General features: G+C 44.6%; 1 protein-coding gene across 5 annotated transcripts in view; it reads left to right on the forward strand.

Annotated features, from left to right (window-relative positions):
• Positions 1 to 17729, forward strand: part of MAP3K3 (mitogen-activated protein kinase kinase kinase 3) — a 73651-nt gene that overhangs the window by 34992 nt on the left and 20930 nt on the right. For all 5 annotated transcript variants that reach the window (XM_009251903.4, XM_002827696.6, XM_009251906.4 and 2 more), the window contains 2 exons: positions 999 to 1112; positions 10608 to 10728. In XM_009251903.4, coding sequence (XP_009250178.1) covers positions 999 to 1112; positions 10608 to 10728 — 235 coding nt within the window. The remainder of the gene's footprint in view (positions 1 to 998; positions 1113 to 10607; positions 10729 to 17729) is intronic.

The raw sequence follows: 17729 nt of genomic DNA on the forward strand, positions 1-17729 counted from the left end.
TAGTCTGTTCTCATGCTGCTGTAAAAAACTGCCCAAGACTGGGTAATTTATAAAGGAAAGAGGTTTAATTGACTCACAGTTCAGCATGGCTGGGGAGGCCTCAGGAAACTTATAATCATGACGGAAGGGAAAGCAAACACGTCCTTCACATGGCGACAGGAGAGAGAAGTGCTGAGCAAAGGGGGAAAAGCTCCGTGAGAATGGAAGAGGTAGTTTTCAGGTTCTAGTCACTGACTTTGCCCTTAAACAGAAAGATATTAAACCGTGCTATGCAGTCTAAATTTGTGTTTTTATTTGTATAACAATTTTCATCCTCTGACCATCCCTCCACCCCTCCTCTTCCTTTTCTGCTTGTTCTATTAATGTCAGCACAATTGGCAATAGAGTGGGACATGATCCTACTTAATTTGGAAAAGAATATGGGGGCTATAACTGTTTGCAGCTTGATGCTTTGAAGTAAATGGTGTTTTTGGAAAGGAAGCTCTTCTCAGAAAGTATCTCACAACAGGGTACTGAGGTATGCTACAGCTTGGATGAACTAAAAACATTAAGTGAAAGAAGCTAGATGAAAAAGATTGAATCTTTATGAATTGAATTGAATATGTATGAATTGTATGAGTAAATGGAATGAAATGTCCAGAAAAGGCAAATCAATAGAGATAGAAAGTAGAGTAGTGGTTGCCTGGGGCTGGAGGTGGAAAGGAGGAGTGACCATAAATGGGCACAAGATATCCTGTTGGAGTTCTGGAAATGTTTTAAAATTGGATTATGATGATGGTTGCACAACTATGTAAAGGTACTACAAATTTTTGGATTGTACATTTAGAGAAAAAAATCTCTATGGTTTCAACTAGATCTTTTAAGACCCCATAGTATCCAATGAGATTGTTTTCCTCCAAACTTATTTTTATTTTTTGTTTATTTTATTTCTGCAAAGTGAAACATTGAGATAAACTTCTGTTTTATATTATTTTCCTTTTCTATGTCTTGTATCACAGCTCTCCATCCTGCTGAAAAACCAAGATGATCTTGATAAAGCAATTGACATTTTGGATAGAAGCTCAAGCATGAAAAGCCTTAGGATATTGCTGTTGTCCCAGGACAGAAACCATGTAAGTAGCCCTTGTCATGGTCTGGCAGCTGAAGACAAAGCTTGCTTTCCTTCAGGAATTTGTCTTGCCTCCTTGACAGACGTTTTCGTTCCTCAGCCACTGCCAAATTGAGAGCATAAGCACAGCACAGCCCACTTGTCAGTGGCCAGTGAACATTCTGCATTTGATTTCACCAAAAAGCCAGATTGTCAGTGTTAACATTGCATCTAAAGGTTATTTGACTTATGGTGAGGGAGGAAGGAAAATACTTTATGATAAAGAATAAAATTCTTGTGCTCTAAATTTATGTTTTTTCAATTAGATTTTGACCCCAACAAGAGAAATTTGATTTGTTTGGCAGTGCCGATTAGGAAAGACTGTTAAAGATTTGAGACTGTCATGCTTTATAAACCCAACTCCCACAACACCTTGCTTTTCCCTTGGAACACTTGTAGGAAACAAACTTTTCCTTTTGTTCAGTGGAAAAAGCCATGGGTTGGGGGCCTCTTATAACTTATCAGCTGCTGCTTTACCCAATGGCAGGCAGTCTGTGGGGTGTCAGAAGTGGAGAATTATCCCTTATGCACAGTTTCCTCTCCTGAAGGATTCCTGGAGGCCCGCGTTTCACAAGAATGCTTGCAATCTGTGTCTGTCTTCCAATTACTGATTCCTCTACCAGTTTTCTTCAGATGCATGTTTCTGAAGGTTTCTTGGCACTATTTCCTTTTCTTATGCTTGACAACCTTTCCTTTTCTTTATGTGGACAGCCAACATGGCAGCGTAAGTATGGGTGTAGTGACTAGGACAAAGTTTAGGTGGAATGCTGCTCATGCTGACCATTTCTTTTCTTTTTTTTTTTTTTTGAAACAGTTTTGCTCTTGTTGCCTAGGCTGTAATGCAATGGTGTGATCTTAGCTCACTGCAGCCTCCGCCTCCTGGGTTCAAATGATTCTCCTGCTTCAGCCTCTCGAGTAGCTGGGATTACAGGTGCCTGCCACCATGCCTGGCTAATTTTTGTATTTTTTAGTAGAGACAAAGTTTCACCATGTTCGTCAGGCTGGTCTCAAATTCCTGACCTCAGGTGATCCACCCGCCTCGGGCTCCCAAAGTGTTGGGATTACAGGCGTGAGCCACTGTGCCCGGCCATTTTTAAATTTTTTTAGTAGAGATGGGGTCTCACTGTGTTGCCCAGGCTGGTCTTGAATTCCTGAGCTCAAATTATCCACCCACTTTAGCCTTGCAAAGTGCTGGGATTACAAGTGTGAGCCACTACACCCAGCCTGTGATGAACATTTTTCTATGTTGTAATTATAATTTGTAAGGATGCATGTTTCCCTTGAGTGGATATACCATAATTTAATTAAATAACCATTTTTGCTACTGTTGGGACACAGAAACTGCTCCTGTTTTTTGCATTTATAAATATTTACATTTAAGAGTAACAATGGTAATGTAATCTTCCCTCCAGAACTTCCTCACCTAGACTTTAGGCTGCTTAATAAATGGAAGAATTATGATCCAAAATTGCTCTGTGCTCAGGAATCCTCACCTCTAGAACAGTGTTTCTCTAACTATCTGAGATGAAATATCAGTTTTGTTCTTTTAATTTCCAATCTGTCATGGACTTTTTTTTTTTTTTTTTTTTTGGAGATGGAGTCTCACTCTGTCGCCCAGGCTGGAGTGCAGTGGCGTGATCTTGGCTCACTGCAACCTCCACCTCCCGGGTTCAAGCGATTCTTCTGCCTCAGCCTCCCGAGTAGCCGGGATTACAGGTGCACGACACCACGCCCCGCTAAGTTTTGTATTTTTAGTAGAGAAGGGGTTTCATCATGTTGGCCAGACTGGTCTTGTACTCCTGACCTTGTGATCCGCCCGCCTTGGCCTCCCAAAGTACTGGGATTACAGGCATGAGCCACTGTGCCCGGCCGTACCAGTTCTTTTTTTAAATACAAAAACTGAGACGTGAAATGGAAAAATAAACTAGAGGTATATAAATTATAAGGCTACAGTTTTCATTAGTAGATTCAATAGACATAAAATCACTCTGCCAAATTGCTCTAAAGTTTTTCAAAGGGCCCTCTCCATTTCTTTACTTACTTGGTGAAAGAGCAGGACAAGCAGTATACCACAGTGTGTGGACTGGCACCAGCCCAAATATCATACCTTAAGTACACTGCTCCAGGATACTATATCACCTGGTCTTCATCACCTCCGCTGATACTGTCAGCCACTTTGTTTCTCCACTTTGAATTTCCTGCATTTGTAGCAGTTGCCTCACCGCCTTTTGTTACCACCTATTCCTTTATTTCCCTTTTTTTTTTTGAGATGGGATCTTACTCTGTCACCCAAGCTGGAGTGCAGTGGCGCAATGACAGCTCACCACAGCCTCAACCTCCCAGCCTCAAGTCCTCCCATCTCAGCCTCACAAGTAACTGGGACTACAGGCGTGTGCCCCCATGCTTGGCTTTCTTTTTTTTTTTTTTTTTTTAACTGTTTGTAGAGACAAGGTCTTGCCATGTTGCCCAAGCTGGTCTCAAACTCCTGGGCTCAAGCAATCCTTCTGTCTCAGCCTCCCAAAGTGCTGGGATTACAGGTATGAGCCACCGCACCTGGCTGTTTCTCTTCTTGTTCCTGTTTTGAATTGTGCTATCTCTTTCTTCTCTTTGGATTCTTCTTCTTCTTCTTTTGTTTTTTTGTTTTTTTTTTTTGAGATGGAGTTTCACTCTTGTTGCCCAGGCTGGAGTGCAGTGGTGTGATCTCGGCTTACCGCAACCTCTGGCTTCCAGGTTCAAGCGATTCTCCTGCCCCAGCCTCCCCAGTAGCTGGGATTACAGGCGTGCACCACCACACCTGCCTAATTTTGTATTTTTTTTAATAGAGATGGAGTTTCTCCATGTTGGTCAGGCTGGTCTTGAACTCCAGACCTCAAGTGATCCGCCTGCCTCGGCCTCCCAAAGTGCTGGGATTACAGGCATGAGCCACTGCACCCCGCCTTGGATTCTTCTGATCCCTATATGGCAGCTTCTAATTTTCCTTCTGTCTTCATTCCTCACAAGGTACATAGTCTTACCTATCCCACCTCACTTTGGCCAAGGCCATGTCTAAGAGGCCTCAATATTATTCTTGAGAACTCCTGAGTTTTGGTGATCACAGAACTCTTTTTTTTTTTTTTTTTTTTTGAGGCACAGTTTCAATCTGTCGCCCAGGTACGATCTCAGCTCATTGCAACCTCCGCCTCCCAGATTCAAGTGATTCTCCTGCCTCAGCCTCCTGAGTAGCTGGGATTACAGGTACATGCCACCATGCCCGGCTAATTTTTGTATTTTTGGTAGAGATGGGGTTTCGCACTGTTGGCGAGGCTAGTCTCAAACTCCTGACCTCAAGTGATCCGCCCGCCTCAGCTTCTCAAAGTGCTGAGATTACAGGTGTGAGCCACCAGACCTGGCCAGTCTCTTTGTCTGAAAAGCCTCTCTCTAGCCTTGGTCTCTACCATCATTTTAAGATACTTCATTGTCTCCTTCTGTAGTTTTTGCTGTCCTAAGCCTTTGCTTTGGACCACCAACTTTTAGCTTATGCATCTAACTTTTACATTTGTCTTTCAGCTCTTGACCTTCTTAGGACCTTCTAGTCTCAGATCTTCCACTGTCATAAAGTAATATCAAGCTGAACCTTCTTTTGTAACTTGTATACAATAAAAACTAAACACCTAGCCACTTTGTTTTGTTACCTCATATTCGCGTTGACAAAAATAAGCTTCTAATCTTCTCACCTAAATATTTTAAGTTAAAAATATCAAGGATAATTTAAAAGGTAATTCTTTTCAGTCCTTGTAAAATAGTGGGACAAGTGCAGGAAGATAAAACAAACCTGATTGGGCAGAATAGCTTGTTCTGGCCCCTGTTAAAAATAATAACACTGGGCCGGGCGCGGTGGCTCACGCCTGTAATCCCAGCACTTTGGGAGGCCAAGGCAGGCGGATCACAAGGTCAGGAGATCGAGACCATCTTGGCTAACACGTGAAAACCCGTCTCTACTGAAAAATACAAAAAATTAGCCAGGCGTGGTGGCGGGCGCCTGTAGTCCCAGCTACTTGGGAGGCTGAGGCAGGAGAATGGCGTGAACCTGGGAGGCGGAGCTTGCAGTGAGCCAGGATTGCGCCATTGCACTCCAGCCTGGGCCACAGAGCGAGACTCCATCTCATCTCAATAATAATAACATTGGGCTGGGCATGGTGGCTCACACCTGTAATCTCAGCACTTTGGGAGGCTGAGGCAGGCAGATTACTTGAGCCCAGGAGTTTGAGGCCAGCCTGAGCAACATGGCGAAACCCTGTCTCTATTAAAAAGAAAACAAAAACAAAAATTAGCCGGGTGTGGTGGTGCGCACCCGTGGTCCTAGCTACTTGAGTGGCTGAGGTGGGAGAATCACCTGAACCCGAGAGGTTGAGGCCACAGTGAGCCAAGATTGCAACACTGCACTCCAGCCTGGGTGACAGAGTGAGACTCTGTCTCGAATAATAGTAATAATAACAACACCTAGCACATAAAAAGTGTTTTTATCTTTCATTTGATTTTTACAACTCTGAGGGTACCAGGGCAGGCGTCTATTATCTCCAGTCTACATCTGGGGAAATTGAGATTTAGGGTGACTGCTCAGGTGAGGCAGTGTGTAGTGACAGAGCTGGTCTGAAATCCAGATGTTCTGACTTGTAGTCTAGTGCCTGTCAGTCACCATCCAGAAGAGGGATTTTTTTTTTTTTTTTTTTTTTGTGATGGAGTCTCACTCTGTCACCCAGGCTGGAGTGCAGTGGCGCAATCTCAGCTCACTGCAGCCTCCATCTCCTGGGTTCAAGCGATTCTCCTGCCTCAGCCTCCCTAGTAGCTGGGATTACAGGCGTGCGTCACTACGCCCGGCTAATTTTCGTATTTTTAGTAGAGACGGGTTCGGGGGGAGCGGGTCTCACCATGTTGGCCAGGCTGGTCTCAAACTCCTGACCTTCAAATGATCTGACCGCCTTGGCCTCCCAAAGTGCTGGGATTACAGGTGTGAGCCACCACGCCCGGCCCCAGAAGAGGGATCTTAGAATTATTGTAGTCCTTGGGAAATCTCACCCAGGTTCCTCCACAATTGGAAATCATTAGAAGCCAAGCAGAAAGTATAATACTGTCCATGAGAAGAACTTGTGAGATGTTGTATCATTCTGTTCCCTGCAGCTTTGAAGACAACTGAGCTAGCAAACGTCTAGAAGACAAAATTTTCAAGGAGTTGGAGTCACTTTCATATATGAACAGTGTAAAAGTTTAGAATGCTTGGCCGGGCGTGGTGGCTCACGCCTGTAATCCCAGCACTTTGGGAGGCTGAGGTGGGTGGATCACTTGAGGTCAGGAATTTGATACCGGCCTGACCAACATGGTGAAACCCTGTCTCTACTAAAAATACAAAATTAGCTGAGCGTGGTGGCGCATGCCTGCAATCCCAGCTACTCGGGAGGCTGAGGCAGGAGAATTGCTTGAACCTGGGAGGTGGAGGTTGCAGTGAGCCGAGATTGTGCCGTTGCACTCCAGCCTGGGCGATGAGCGAAACTCCGTCTCAAAAAAAAAAAAAAAAAAGTTTAGAACTCTTTAGTCAGGAAAGACAGCCTAAGCATATGTAATCAGAGTCTTTAAAGCATTTAAGAGCATGGATAATGAAGACACAGATTTATTCACCTAATCTCAATTTGGATGAACTCCTTGAATATTGAGCATTATCTTAGGACAAAAAAGAAATAATTTGTATAACAAGTGATAAACCAGCCTGGGTAACATAGCAAGACCCCTATCTCTACAAAAGTTTTAAAATCAGTCATGGTGGCAAATGCCTGCAATTCCACCTACCTGGGAGGCTGAGGTGGGAGGATCACTTGAGCCAAGGAATTCCAGGCTGCAATGAGCTATGATTGCACCACTGCACTCATGGAGCAAGACCCTGTCTCAAAAACAAAAAAGATGATATATGTGGCATCTGTTATTCTGAAATTGTATAGCTTCAAAGCAGATTTTAAAAAGGGCTTTAATAAATTCATGGATGGTAAAGCTGTAAATTTAATTAAATCACCTCAGATGCTTTCACAGCTATCATAACTATCATGGTCTTCCATGCAAATATCTCTTGGTACCACCATTAAAACAGAGGACTGGACAGGATGCTCTTGGTGATCCAGTGTGCCATTTCTTACCTTACATTCCCATGTAACAAACTAAAGCAACCCCTCTCCCTGCTTCACCTCGTCCCTGCATCGTTGAATCCACTTGCCAGATATTTTATTGAGATAATTTGTGGGTAGAATTTTGTAACTTATTTTTCTACTGATCTCCTATCTTCCAGTCACTGAAATCTTGATGCACATGGTTTCCTGGTAATTTTTTCATATTGTTTGTGTTAGCCACAGCACACTTCTACCCAGAGTCCTTTAGTGAGGTGTTCATGGAATGATCAAACACCATCTTCTATTTGTTGTCTTTAGAATGTTCTGCTAGCTACACAGTTCATGCCTATGGGCTCTCCTGTCACTCTGTGACAGTCCCCTTATATTCTCAGGCATAGTCCACCTTTCTCCTTCCTCTTTTTCCCACTTCTGAGTCTTATTCAAGGTGTCCTAAACCCTTGAAGCAACCTCATTTTTATTTACCATACCATTCCCTTTTGCCCCCTTAAATTGAGGTTTTCAAAATTTGGCTGAATATTACAAAATATCAGTGCTTGGACTCTATGTCCACAGGTTCTGTTGATCTGAGGTGTCAAAATCTCCACAGGCAGCTGGGCATGGTCGCTCACCCCTGTAATCCCAGCACTTTGGAAGGCCAAGGCGGGCAGATCACCTGAGGTCAGGAGTTCGAGACCAGCCTGACCAACATGGAGAAACCCCATCTCTACTAAAAATGCAAAAAATTAGCTGGGCGTGGTGGCACATGCCTGTAATCCCAGCTACTCGGGAGGCTGAGGCAGGAAAATCACTTGAACCTGGGAAGCAGAGGTTGCGGTGAGCTGAGATTGTGCCATTGCACTCCTAGCCTGGGCAGCAAGAGTGAAACTCCGTCTCAAAAATAAAAAAAATAAAAAAAATTAGCCAGGCATGGTGGTGCACGCCTGTAATCAGGAGGTGGGGGCGGGAGAATCACCTGAACCTGGGAGGCAGGTTCTGTCGCTAATAAAAATACAAAAAATTAGCCGGGCATGGTGGCGGGCACCTCTAGTCCCTGCTACTTGGGAGGCTGAGGCAGGAGAATGGCGTGAACCCGGGAGGCGGAGCTTGCAGTGAGCCAGGATCGCGCCACTGCACTCCAGCCTGGGCGCAGAGCAAGACTTCGTCTCAAAAAAAAAGCTCCACAGGCAATTCCCATGGGCAGCTAGGGTTGAGAACCATTACCTGCAATTGAGGCATGACTCACTTCTAAGACGTGGCTACTCAAAGTGTGGCCCGTGTAACAGCAGTGTCAGCATCACCTGGAAGCTGGTTAGAAATGCAGACTCTGAGCTCCACCCCAGACCTACCGAATCAGAATCTGCACTTGAACAAGATTGCAAGTGATTCATATGTGCATTAAAGGGTGAGAAGCTCTGCTTTGAGACCTTCACTGATTGTCTTCACCTGCTTTCTAACCTGTTGCCACAACCTCAACCTTTTCTTTTACAAATCTATGCTTGTGCTGGCCATTGAAATTCAGCTTTTAGATTTTTTATATATTTTATTTTATTTTGTTTTGTTTTTGAGATGGAGTCTTGCTCTGTCACCCAAGCTGGAGTGCAGTGGCGCGATCTCGGCTCACTGCAAGCTCCGCCTCCCAGGTTCATGCCCTTCTCCTGCCTCAGCCTCCTGAGTAGCTGGGACTACAGGTGCCCGCCACCACGCCCAGCTAATTTTTTGTATTTTTATTAGAGACAGCGTTCCACTGTGCTGGCCAGGATGGTCTCGATCTCCTGACCTCATGATCCGCCCGCCTCAGCCTCCCAAAGTGCTGGGATTATAGGCATGAGCCACTCCGGGCCTAGCTTTTAGATTTTTTAATTGAGGGTTTAGATTGTATGTCCTTTGGTACACATTTCAAATTCATGTTGCCATGATTTATTGAATTCCCACTATGTGTAAGGCCCTGCATTCAGGCAGGTGGCAGGGTGCTCATCATGCACCTCCTCTTTGTGAGTGCAAGACTGTGACCCTCCCTTGCCCTTCACTTGCCTGCCTCCCCAGTATGTGGCTTTGACTGTTGTTTCCTTTTTGACCCTTAGCAGAGAGCTATTGCACATCGGAGGCTTCAGCAAGAACATTCACTTCCCCTTGGTTCTGACTTCCCGTTAGAGCAAGACAGTTTTTCAAGACAACCTGCATGTGATAAAGTCTGGCATGGGGACTACAGGAGGTTGCTTGGCAGCTGAACTCTCCCCTGAGAGCGGGAAACCTTTTTCCTGGAGGACAGGATATAGAGTTTGTTTAGATCAGATTTTTTTTGTTAGGTGGAGGTAGAGGAGATAGAGGAGCAAGTAGAAACTTTGAACCAACTTGTTTGTAAATCCTGAGCTCTCACCCCTACTCTGACCAGTGCCCTGCTTATTTGTAATAGCATCCTGACATCACTTGATTACCTCCAGGGTTTAGTTTTAAGCTTTCTCAGTGCAAAGGCCCCCCTTTGTTGCTTAGTTTTCTCTGGTGGCTGGACTGGGCTCGGTGGAAAGAGTGGGTGGGTGCTGGGAGGATTGCTGACCCTCCTCTCAGGCCCTTGACCTCTGTCTGGCAGAATGGTACTTATGGTAGCTTTTCCCAATTGAACATCATCCTGAGATGATTTGCATGTAAACCCTGGAATCTTCTTAATTTTCAGGGAGTGATTATGGTTGGGAAAAAGAAGCATATTGAGCTACTTTTAAACACACATATATGAGCTGGGCATGGTAGCATGTACCTATAGTCTCAGCTAACCCGGAGGCTGAGGCGGGAGGATCCCTTGAGCCCAGGAGTTTGAGTCCAGCCTGGGCAACATAGCAAGACTCTGTATCAATCAATCAATCAGTCAATAAGATAAATGATAAATACATATATAGCAACCAGAATTTTGTTGGGGAGGGAAGTTGCCATCATTCACTCTCCATTCTGACTCCCTCCTCTGCAGAAATAATTTTCTGCTACTCTTCCTAAACTCTCTGGAGAATTTTATGAGAGGGTATTCACAGCTCTCTTTTCTGTTTTGCAGATTATTACAGGAATGCCTGTTATTCCTCCATGTCTGGATCATCACCTGTTAAACTGGGGCACTAGGTCTCAGCGCTCATACATCATTGAAGCTGTAAAACTACATTGAGCGAATAGTGGTTTGCTGAGACAAATAGAGGAGTGAGATTTGGGGGAAAGCTGGGTAACTCATGTATTAAAAGCATGAAGGTGGCTGAGCCTGCAGGGAGTCCTTAGGAAAAGGATGAGAAGGCCTTGATAGGCCTGACTGTGTAAAGATGTAGCTCGGCCTTTTTCCTCTTCTTTTGCAGAACAGTTCCTCTCCCCACTCTGGGGTGTCCAGACAGGTGCGGATCAAGGCTTCCCAGTCCGCAGGGGATATAAATACTATCTACCAGCCCCCGGAGCCCAGAAGCAGGCACCTCTCCGTCAGTGAGTATTTCACCCCTTTTTTCTCCACCTCTATTTTATCTGCCCACATTTTAAAAAAGCAACAAGTATTTGTTAATTAAAATCATCAAATATTTATTAACTATTACTCTGTGTAGAGTAATCCTTTATGCCTTTATTTTATTTAGGGAGGAAGGGCAAAGAAATAACTGGGATGGTATCCTGACTCTCAAGGAACTTAAAATATAATGATATAGTAGTGTGATTAAATTCTTTGTAAACATCCCTGAAAAAGTGATCGCCTCAGACATCTGCTTGAAGACTTCCAGCTGTGTTTACACTCACTTTTGACCGTTCTTATGAAGAATAGAGACTTGTAAAGTTAGGAATCAGGTCTAAGTTTGAATTTTGACCTTAAACCTCTGGCTTACGATTCCTGAGAAGTCTTTATACTTCAGGGAAGATGCTGACCAATGAAACTTTTGAGAGAGTCAAGCTAAGTTGTCTGGGAAGGAAAGGAGACTATTGACATAGTACAGTCATTTCTCTGTAGGAGATTGGTTCCAGGACCCCTGTGGATGCCAAGATCTGTGGATGCTGAAGTCCCTGAAATAAAATAGTGTAGCATTTGCATATAACCTACTCACATCCTCCCTTATAGTTTAAATCATCTCTGGGTTATTTATAATACCTAATATGATGTAAATACTATGTAAATAGTTCTTATGCTATATTTTTATTTGGTTTTTTTTGCTATTATTTTTTATGATTTTCCACATATTCTCAATCTGTGGTTGGTTGAATCCACAGATGCAGAACCTGCAGATATGGAGAGCCAACTGTATATACAACCCTCTGCTAACTAGTCAGAAAGCTCTGTGGCTGCTACCAGTCCTTCCCAGGACAGGAATCTAAATCAGGCCTGTGCATTATTATTTGTTAACCCAGGATTCCTGTGGATTCCACTTTTGAGAGTCTGGGGAGAAAGCCCCCATTTCTTGAATTGTGGAACTTGTATCAAAAGGGAAATCTGGTCTTATCAAACATCGTGTTGAGCCTGCTGCCTTAATGTTGTGGAGACCCCTGCTGCTGCTAGAAAGCCAGCTTTGCCCTTATCCATATAGGTAGAATTGCTTCAAATTGAACTGTCCTCTGAAGATCCTGAGCTGAGCTTGAGAGATCTAAGCACTGATCCTGTTGCTGAGTTTGTTTGCAATATGCCTCCTGAGGGAGTTGCAGGAAAAATATGTTACTGAGGTACTGACTTTGCCTTACTGAGTAACTTCTGGAATCCAGGCAAGTACTGGTAGTAAGTATTGCCAGGCTGAAAGTCTGTATATGAATTTCAGATTTCTGTAGATAATTGGGGAATGTGTTGGTTGAGGAGGGAGAGTTAGTACCCTAGCAAGGAGAGCCTAGCCACAGCTAGGCTGTGGATCTGTGTGCCTCAGAGCCTGGGAAGCTCTGCCAGTTTGGCCTCTTTTCCATAGTCCTTGTAGAGATTGAGGGGATGGAGGTGGGCAGCATGGTCCCTTGTAATCAGTAAGGATTGATGGGTCAGTAACTGGGTCTCCTGCCCCCAAGCAAGAGCCTATGATATGTGCATGGAGGCAGGGGCTAAATACTTAGTGACTGGACCCTTTCTCCATGTTACTGGGAGCTGTATATGGAAATGATTTTCCTGGCTGAGAATGCTGAGGAATGAGATTTCTGTGAAGTAGTTCCTGTTTATCTGGAAAATGGGCAACACAGCCTCTTAGCATACCTAGATCCTGGCTTCCTTCATTCAGCAAAGCATTAAGTACCAGCCATTGGGCTGAGATGAATGCTGCAGTGAAGCATTTGGAAGAGCAAGGGTGGCTGGAGCAGATTCCGCCTGGGAGAGAGGGGCTTTCACAGAAAAGGTAACATCAGAGCTGACACTCCAAGGAAGATTTACTGAGCATCAAGTAGAGAGAGATATCTCAGGCATAGTAAGGAGCACCTGCCAGGCATGATCACAAAAGAACTTGGTGGGTTGAAGAACCCCAGGGGCTTTGCAGTGTGTGTAGGGTAAGGTAGATGTGGCAAGAGAATGGGCTGAGCCTGTGAGCCTTTCCATAGAGCGAAGAAATGGGAGAGATGATTTCTAACTGGAATGATCTGGAAAGTGCATTCTGAGGGGAGCTGTTCCATCTGGACCTTGAAAGATTGTGGCGGATTTCCATAGGGTACAAGGGGAGAGAGGGCTTTTAGACTTTGTCTGTGGAGAGCTCACTATCCTTCAGGTCCAGGCTGGCTGATACATTTGGAGGAGGAGTAGAGAGGCCAAGAAAGGATGCCTGGGTGTTTTCTAAGGGACTCTGAACTGCACTCAGGCTTTTTTGGTAGGCAGTAGAAGCCACTGAAAATGTTTGCCCCTTTTACCCATCACCATTATAATATTTATTATGTTGTCTTTTTTTTTTTTTTTTCCGAGACAGAGTCTCACTCTGTCACCCAGGCTGGAGTGTGCATTGATGCCATCTCAGCTCACTGCAACCCCTGCTTCATGCGCTCAAGCAGTTCTTCTGCCTCAGCCTATTACAGGTGCACACCACCACTCCCCGCTAATTTTTGTGTTTTTAGTAGAGACGGGATTTCGCCATGTTGGCAGGCTGGTCTGACTCCTGACCTCAGATGATCACCCGCCTTGGCCTCCCAAAGTGTTGGGATTACAGGTGTGAGCCACCACGCCTCAACCTATGTCATGTTGTCTTATCTCTCTTCCATCATACTGCGTTTTTGTTCATTCATTCAAAAGATAATTACTGGCTGGGCATGGTGGCTTATGCCTGTAATCCCAGCACTTTAGGAGGCCGAGTTGGGTGGATTGCTTGAGCCTTAGGAGTTTGAGACTAGCCTGGGCAACATGGCAAAACCCCGTCTCTACAAAAAATACAAAAATTAGCCAAGTGTGGTGGTGCATGCTTGTAGTCCCAGGTACTTGGGAAGCTGAGGTGGGAGGATCACTTGATCCTGGGAGGCAGAGGTTTCAGTGAGCCATGAATGTGCCATAGTACTCCAGCCTGGGCAACAGATCAAGACCCTGTCTCAAAAAAAAAAAAAGTAATTTCCAAAGTATCTACTATGTGCCAGAAATATGGGAAGCAAAAAACACACAGGCCCTGTCCCTGTGGCCTTTACAATCCATGGAAAGACAGACATTTACTTCTTATGATGTGATTAATGTATAATTACAAACTGTGACTGAAAGGTGTGTGGTGCTGCAAGTGGGCTATAACTAAGAAATGGGCTGGGCATGGTGGCTCACGCCTGTAACCCTAGCACTTGGTGAGGCTGAGGTGGGTGGATTGCTTGAGGCCAGGAGTTTGAGACCAGCCTGGCCAACACAGTAAAACCCCGTCACTACTAAAAATGCAAAAATTAGCTGTGCATGGTGGTGAGTGCCTCTAGTCCCAGCTACTCAGGGGGCTGAGGCAGGAGGATCACTTGAACCTGGGAGATCGAGGCTGCAGTGAGTGGAGATTGCACCACTGTACTCCAGCCTGGGTGACAGAGTGAGTGAGACTCCGTATCAAAAAAAAAAAAAAAAAAGAAAGAAAGAAAGAAATGGTGGGCTATAACTAAGGGATGGGACCTGATCCTGATCTTGGGGCCAGGAAAGCTGTAGGCATGAATGGGATTTTGGAGTTAGGCAAAAGAGATGCAAGGAAGAGGGTTCCAGGCAGGGGATGTTACAGGAGCAGAGGCCTGATGGCAAGAGGAAGTGTGGTATGTCAGAAATGGAAAGAAGTCTGGATAGCCGGAGAGCTGGGAGCAAGGGGAAGGGGAGGGCAGGATGAAGCTGGGGAGGGAGGCAGAGCCTTGTGGACCCTGGTTAAGATTCTGATCATTGTATGGAAAGTAGTGAAAAGCTACTTTAGAGTTCTTAAGTGAAGAGGAGTGCGTGGTGTTACATATTCATATTTGTATTTTGAAAAGATTGATCTGGCTACAGTGTGGATAACAGATTGGAGGGGGCAAGAATGCATGCAAGGGAACTGCATTAGGCTAATGCAGTGGTCCAGGTAAAGAAAACTGGGTTTGGAGTAGGCTGATGAAGTGGAGAGAAGAAGGAGCAGGTGAACTTGTGACATTTAGAGGTAAAACTGACAGAACATGGCGTTTTGGTGGTTCTCAAAGTGTGTTCTGGGGATCCTGGGGAGTCCCTTGGATCCTTTGACCCTGTGAGTTCAAAATTATTTTCTTTCTTTCTTTTTTTTTTTTTTTTTGTGTGTGACGGAGTCTTGCTCTGTCACCAGGCCGAAGTGCAGTGGTGCGATCTCAGCTCACTACAACGTCCGCCTTCCGGGTTCAAACGATTCTCTTGCCTCAGCCTCCCAAGTAGCTGGGACTACAGGCATGCGCCACCATGCCCAGCTAATTTTTGTATTTTTAGTAGAGATGGGGTTTCACCACGTTGGCCAGGATAGTCTCGATCTCTTGACCTCGTGATCCACCTGCCTCAGCCTCCCAAAGTGCTGGGATTACAGGAGTGAGCCACCACGCCTGGCCCTCAAAATTATTTTCATAATCATGATAAGACATGACACTCAATTCTCTCACAAGGGTACAATGGAGTTTTCCAGAGGTCAGGTGCCTGAGGTGATGTCATCACTGTAATGGCTTAATGACATGTGTGCTTGTATATGATTGTATTCTTAAAATTTCTTTTTCCCTCCACTGGTTTCTCCTGAGAAAATGTTTTTAAAATTTCTGAGTTTTAATTTCAAATACAGTAAATATCAGCTGATATATCCTACATAAATAAAAGCTAAGTGGCCTCAGTTTTAAGGTGCAAAGGGGTTCTAAGACCAAAAGGCTTAAGAATTACTATAGTATTGGATTGAATTTGCAGGTGTTTTCAGGAGGCTAAGGTGGGAGGATAGCTTGATTTCAGGAGTTTGAGCTTAGCCTAGACAACATAGTGAGACCCAATATCATTTAAAAAAAAAAAAGAGGCCGGGTTTGGTGGCTCACGTCTGTAATCCCAGCACTTTGGGAGGCCAAGATGGGTGGATCACCTGAGGTTAGGAGTTTGAAACCAACCTGACCAACATGGTGAAAACCCGTCTCTATGAAAAATACAAAAATTAGCTGGGTGTGGTGGCGTGCGCCTGTAATCCTATCTACTAGGGAGGCTGAGGCAGGAGAATTGTTTGAACCAGGGAGGCGGAGGTTGCAGTGAGCTGAGATGGTGCCATTGCACTCCAGCCTGGGCAACAAGAGCAAAACTCCATCTCAAAAAAAAAAAAAAAAAAAAGGAAGAAAAATAATTTGCAGATATTGAGAGAGAGAGAGGTAAATTACTGCTTTTTGGAGATGAATAAATGGCATCCCCTTTCACTAAGACAGGAATACTGGAAGAGAGCCTGGTTCCGGGTGCTGGAAAGGGGCAGACTTAATGTTTTAGACATGTTGGTATTGAAGTGCCTCTGATACAGCCAACAGGAGATATCAGAGAGGCAGTTAGATATATAGGTCTCTAGCTCAGAGGGGAGAAAATCAGGGCTAGTGAAAAAATATTGGAAATTGTTATGTTGAAACCATGGGCCCAGGGGAGAGTGCCTAAGCAGAGACTATAGAATGAGAAGAAAAGAGGGTCCATGATTGAGCCTTAGGAACCCAACACTTAGTGGCCAGTTAGAAGAGGATGAGCCTGTGAAGGACACAGAAAAGGAGTAACCAGAGAAGTAGAAAAAGAAATTAGGAGTGTGGGGAGAAGGTGTTACACAGAACCAGCCAGGTTGGTAAGGACAGACCAAGGGTAAGAGACAGAAACCTGTTATTTTCATTCACAGATGTGTGAGTGCTTGCTGTGTGCTGGTACAAATAAGACTTTCTGGAAGGGAAACAGAGACAGAAGTCAAGGTATAGCATGAGAGACTTGGAAAAGTCCTAGCAGTAGAAATGGGGTCCAAGAAGTCCTTGGTTAGTAAGCCTTAGCAATTCAGCCTTCCACCGGGTTCCTCTGTTGCCTCCTTGCCATCATCGTTTACATACGTGTGAATATTTAGTGAGTCTGCAGCAAGCGGGCTACTTAGTTCACACTGCAATATTTGCATTGATGGGGAAGCGCAGGGTAGCCCAATCAAATTCCAGATATGTATATTTGAAATTCTTCTTTATTTTGGATTGAAAATCAGCTTTCTCTCACTTTACCCACTGATTCTAGTACCGCTCTCTTGAGCAACAGATAAACACAGATAAAATGTTTCATGTGACAGTTTTTCAAATACATGAAGCCAGGTATCATGTTTACCCTTTGTTGTTTCCGTCATAATATGCATACCTTGAATTCCAGGTTTTTTTTCAGGCCATTTAATCTGTTAAACTAGTTCATGCTAAACAAACAAAACAGAAACAAACAAAAAAAACCCTACTAAGTAATGAGTTAATCCAAAGGAGTTAATCTTTCTGTGGGGAGATCACTAGGCAGACAGGTGGAATTTCTTTACCTGAAGATATCCTCTCATACCTTGGCCTATGGAAATTCTACCTACCTTTGAAGCTCAAGCACTATTTTTCCATGATACATTGGGTGGTGCCCTTAAGCCATGTAACCAAGCCTCAACTAAAGGATTTGTTGGCGGGGCGCAGTGGCTCATGCCTATAATCTTAACACTTTGGGAGGCCAAGGCGGGCAAATCACCTGAGGACAGGGATTCGAGACCAGCCTGTCCAACATAGTGAAACCCTGTCTCTACTAAAAATACAAAAAATAGCCAGGTATGATGGCAGGTGCCTGTAATCCCAGCTACTCGGGCCTCTGAGGTGGGAGAATTGCTTGAACCTGGGAGGCAGAGATGCAGTGAGCCAAGATCGTGCCACTGCACTCTAGCCTGGACAGACTCTTGGTCTGTCTCAAAAAAATAAAAATAAATAAAAATTATCCAGGTGTGGTCGTGTGCATCTGTAATCCCAGCTACTTGGGGGGCTGAGGTGGGACAATCACTTGAACCCGGGAGGCGGAGGTTGCAGTGAGCTGAGATCGTGCCACTGCGCTCCAGCTTGGGCAACAG

The sequence above is a fragment of the Pongo abelii genome, chromosome 19 (assembly GCF_028885655.2).
Source record: "Pongo abelii isolate AG06213 chromosome 19, NHGRI_mPonAbe1-v2.0_pri, whole genome shotgun sequence".
Classification (NCBI taxonomy): Eukaryota; Metazoa; Chordata; class Mammalia; order Primates; family Hominidae; genus Pongo; species Pongo abelii.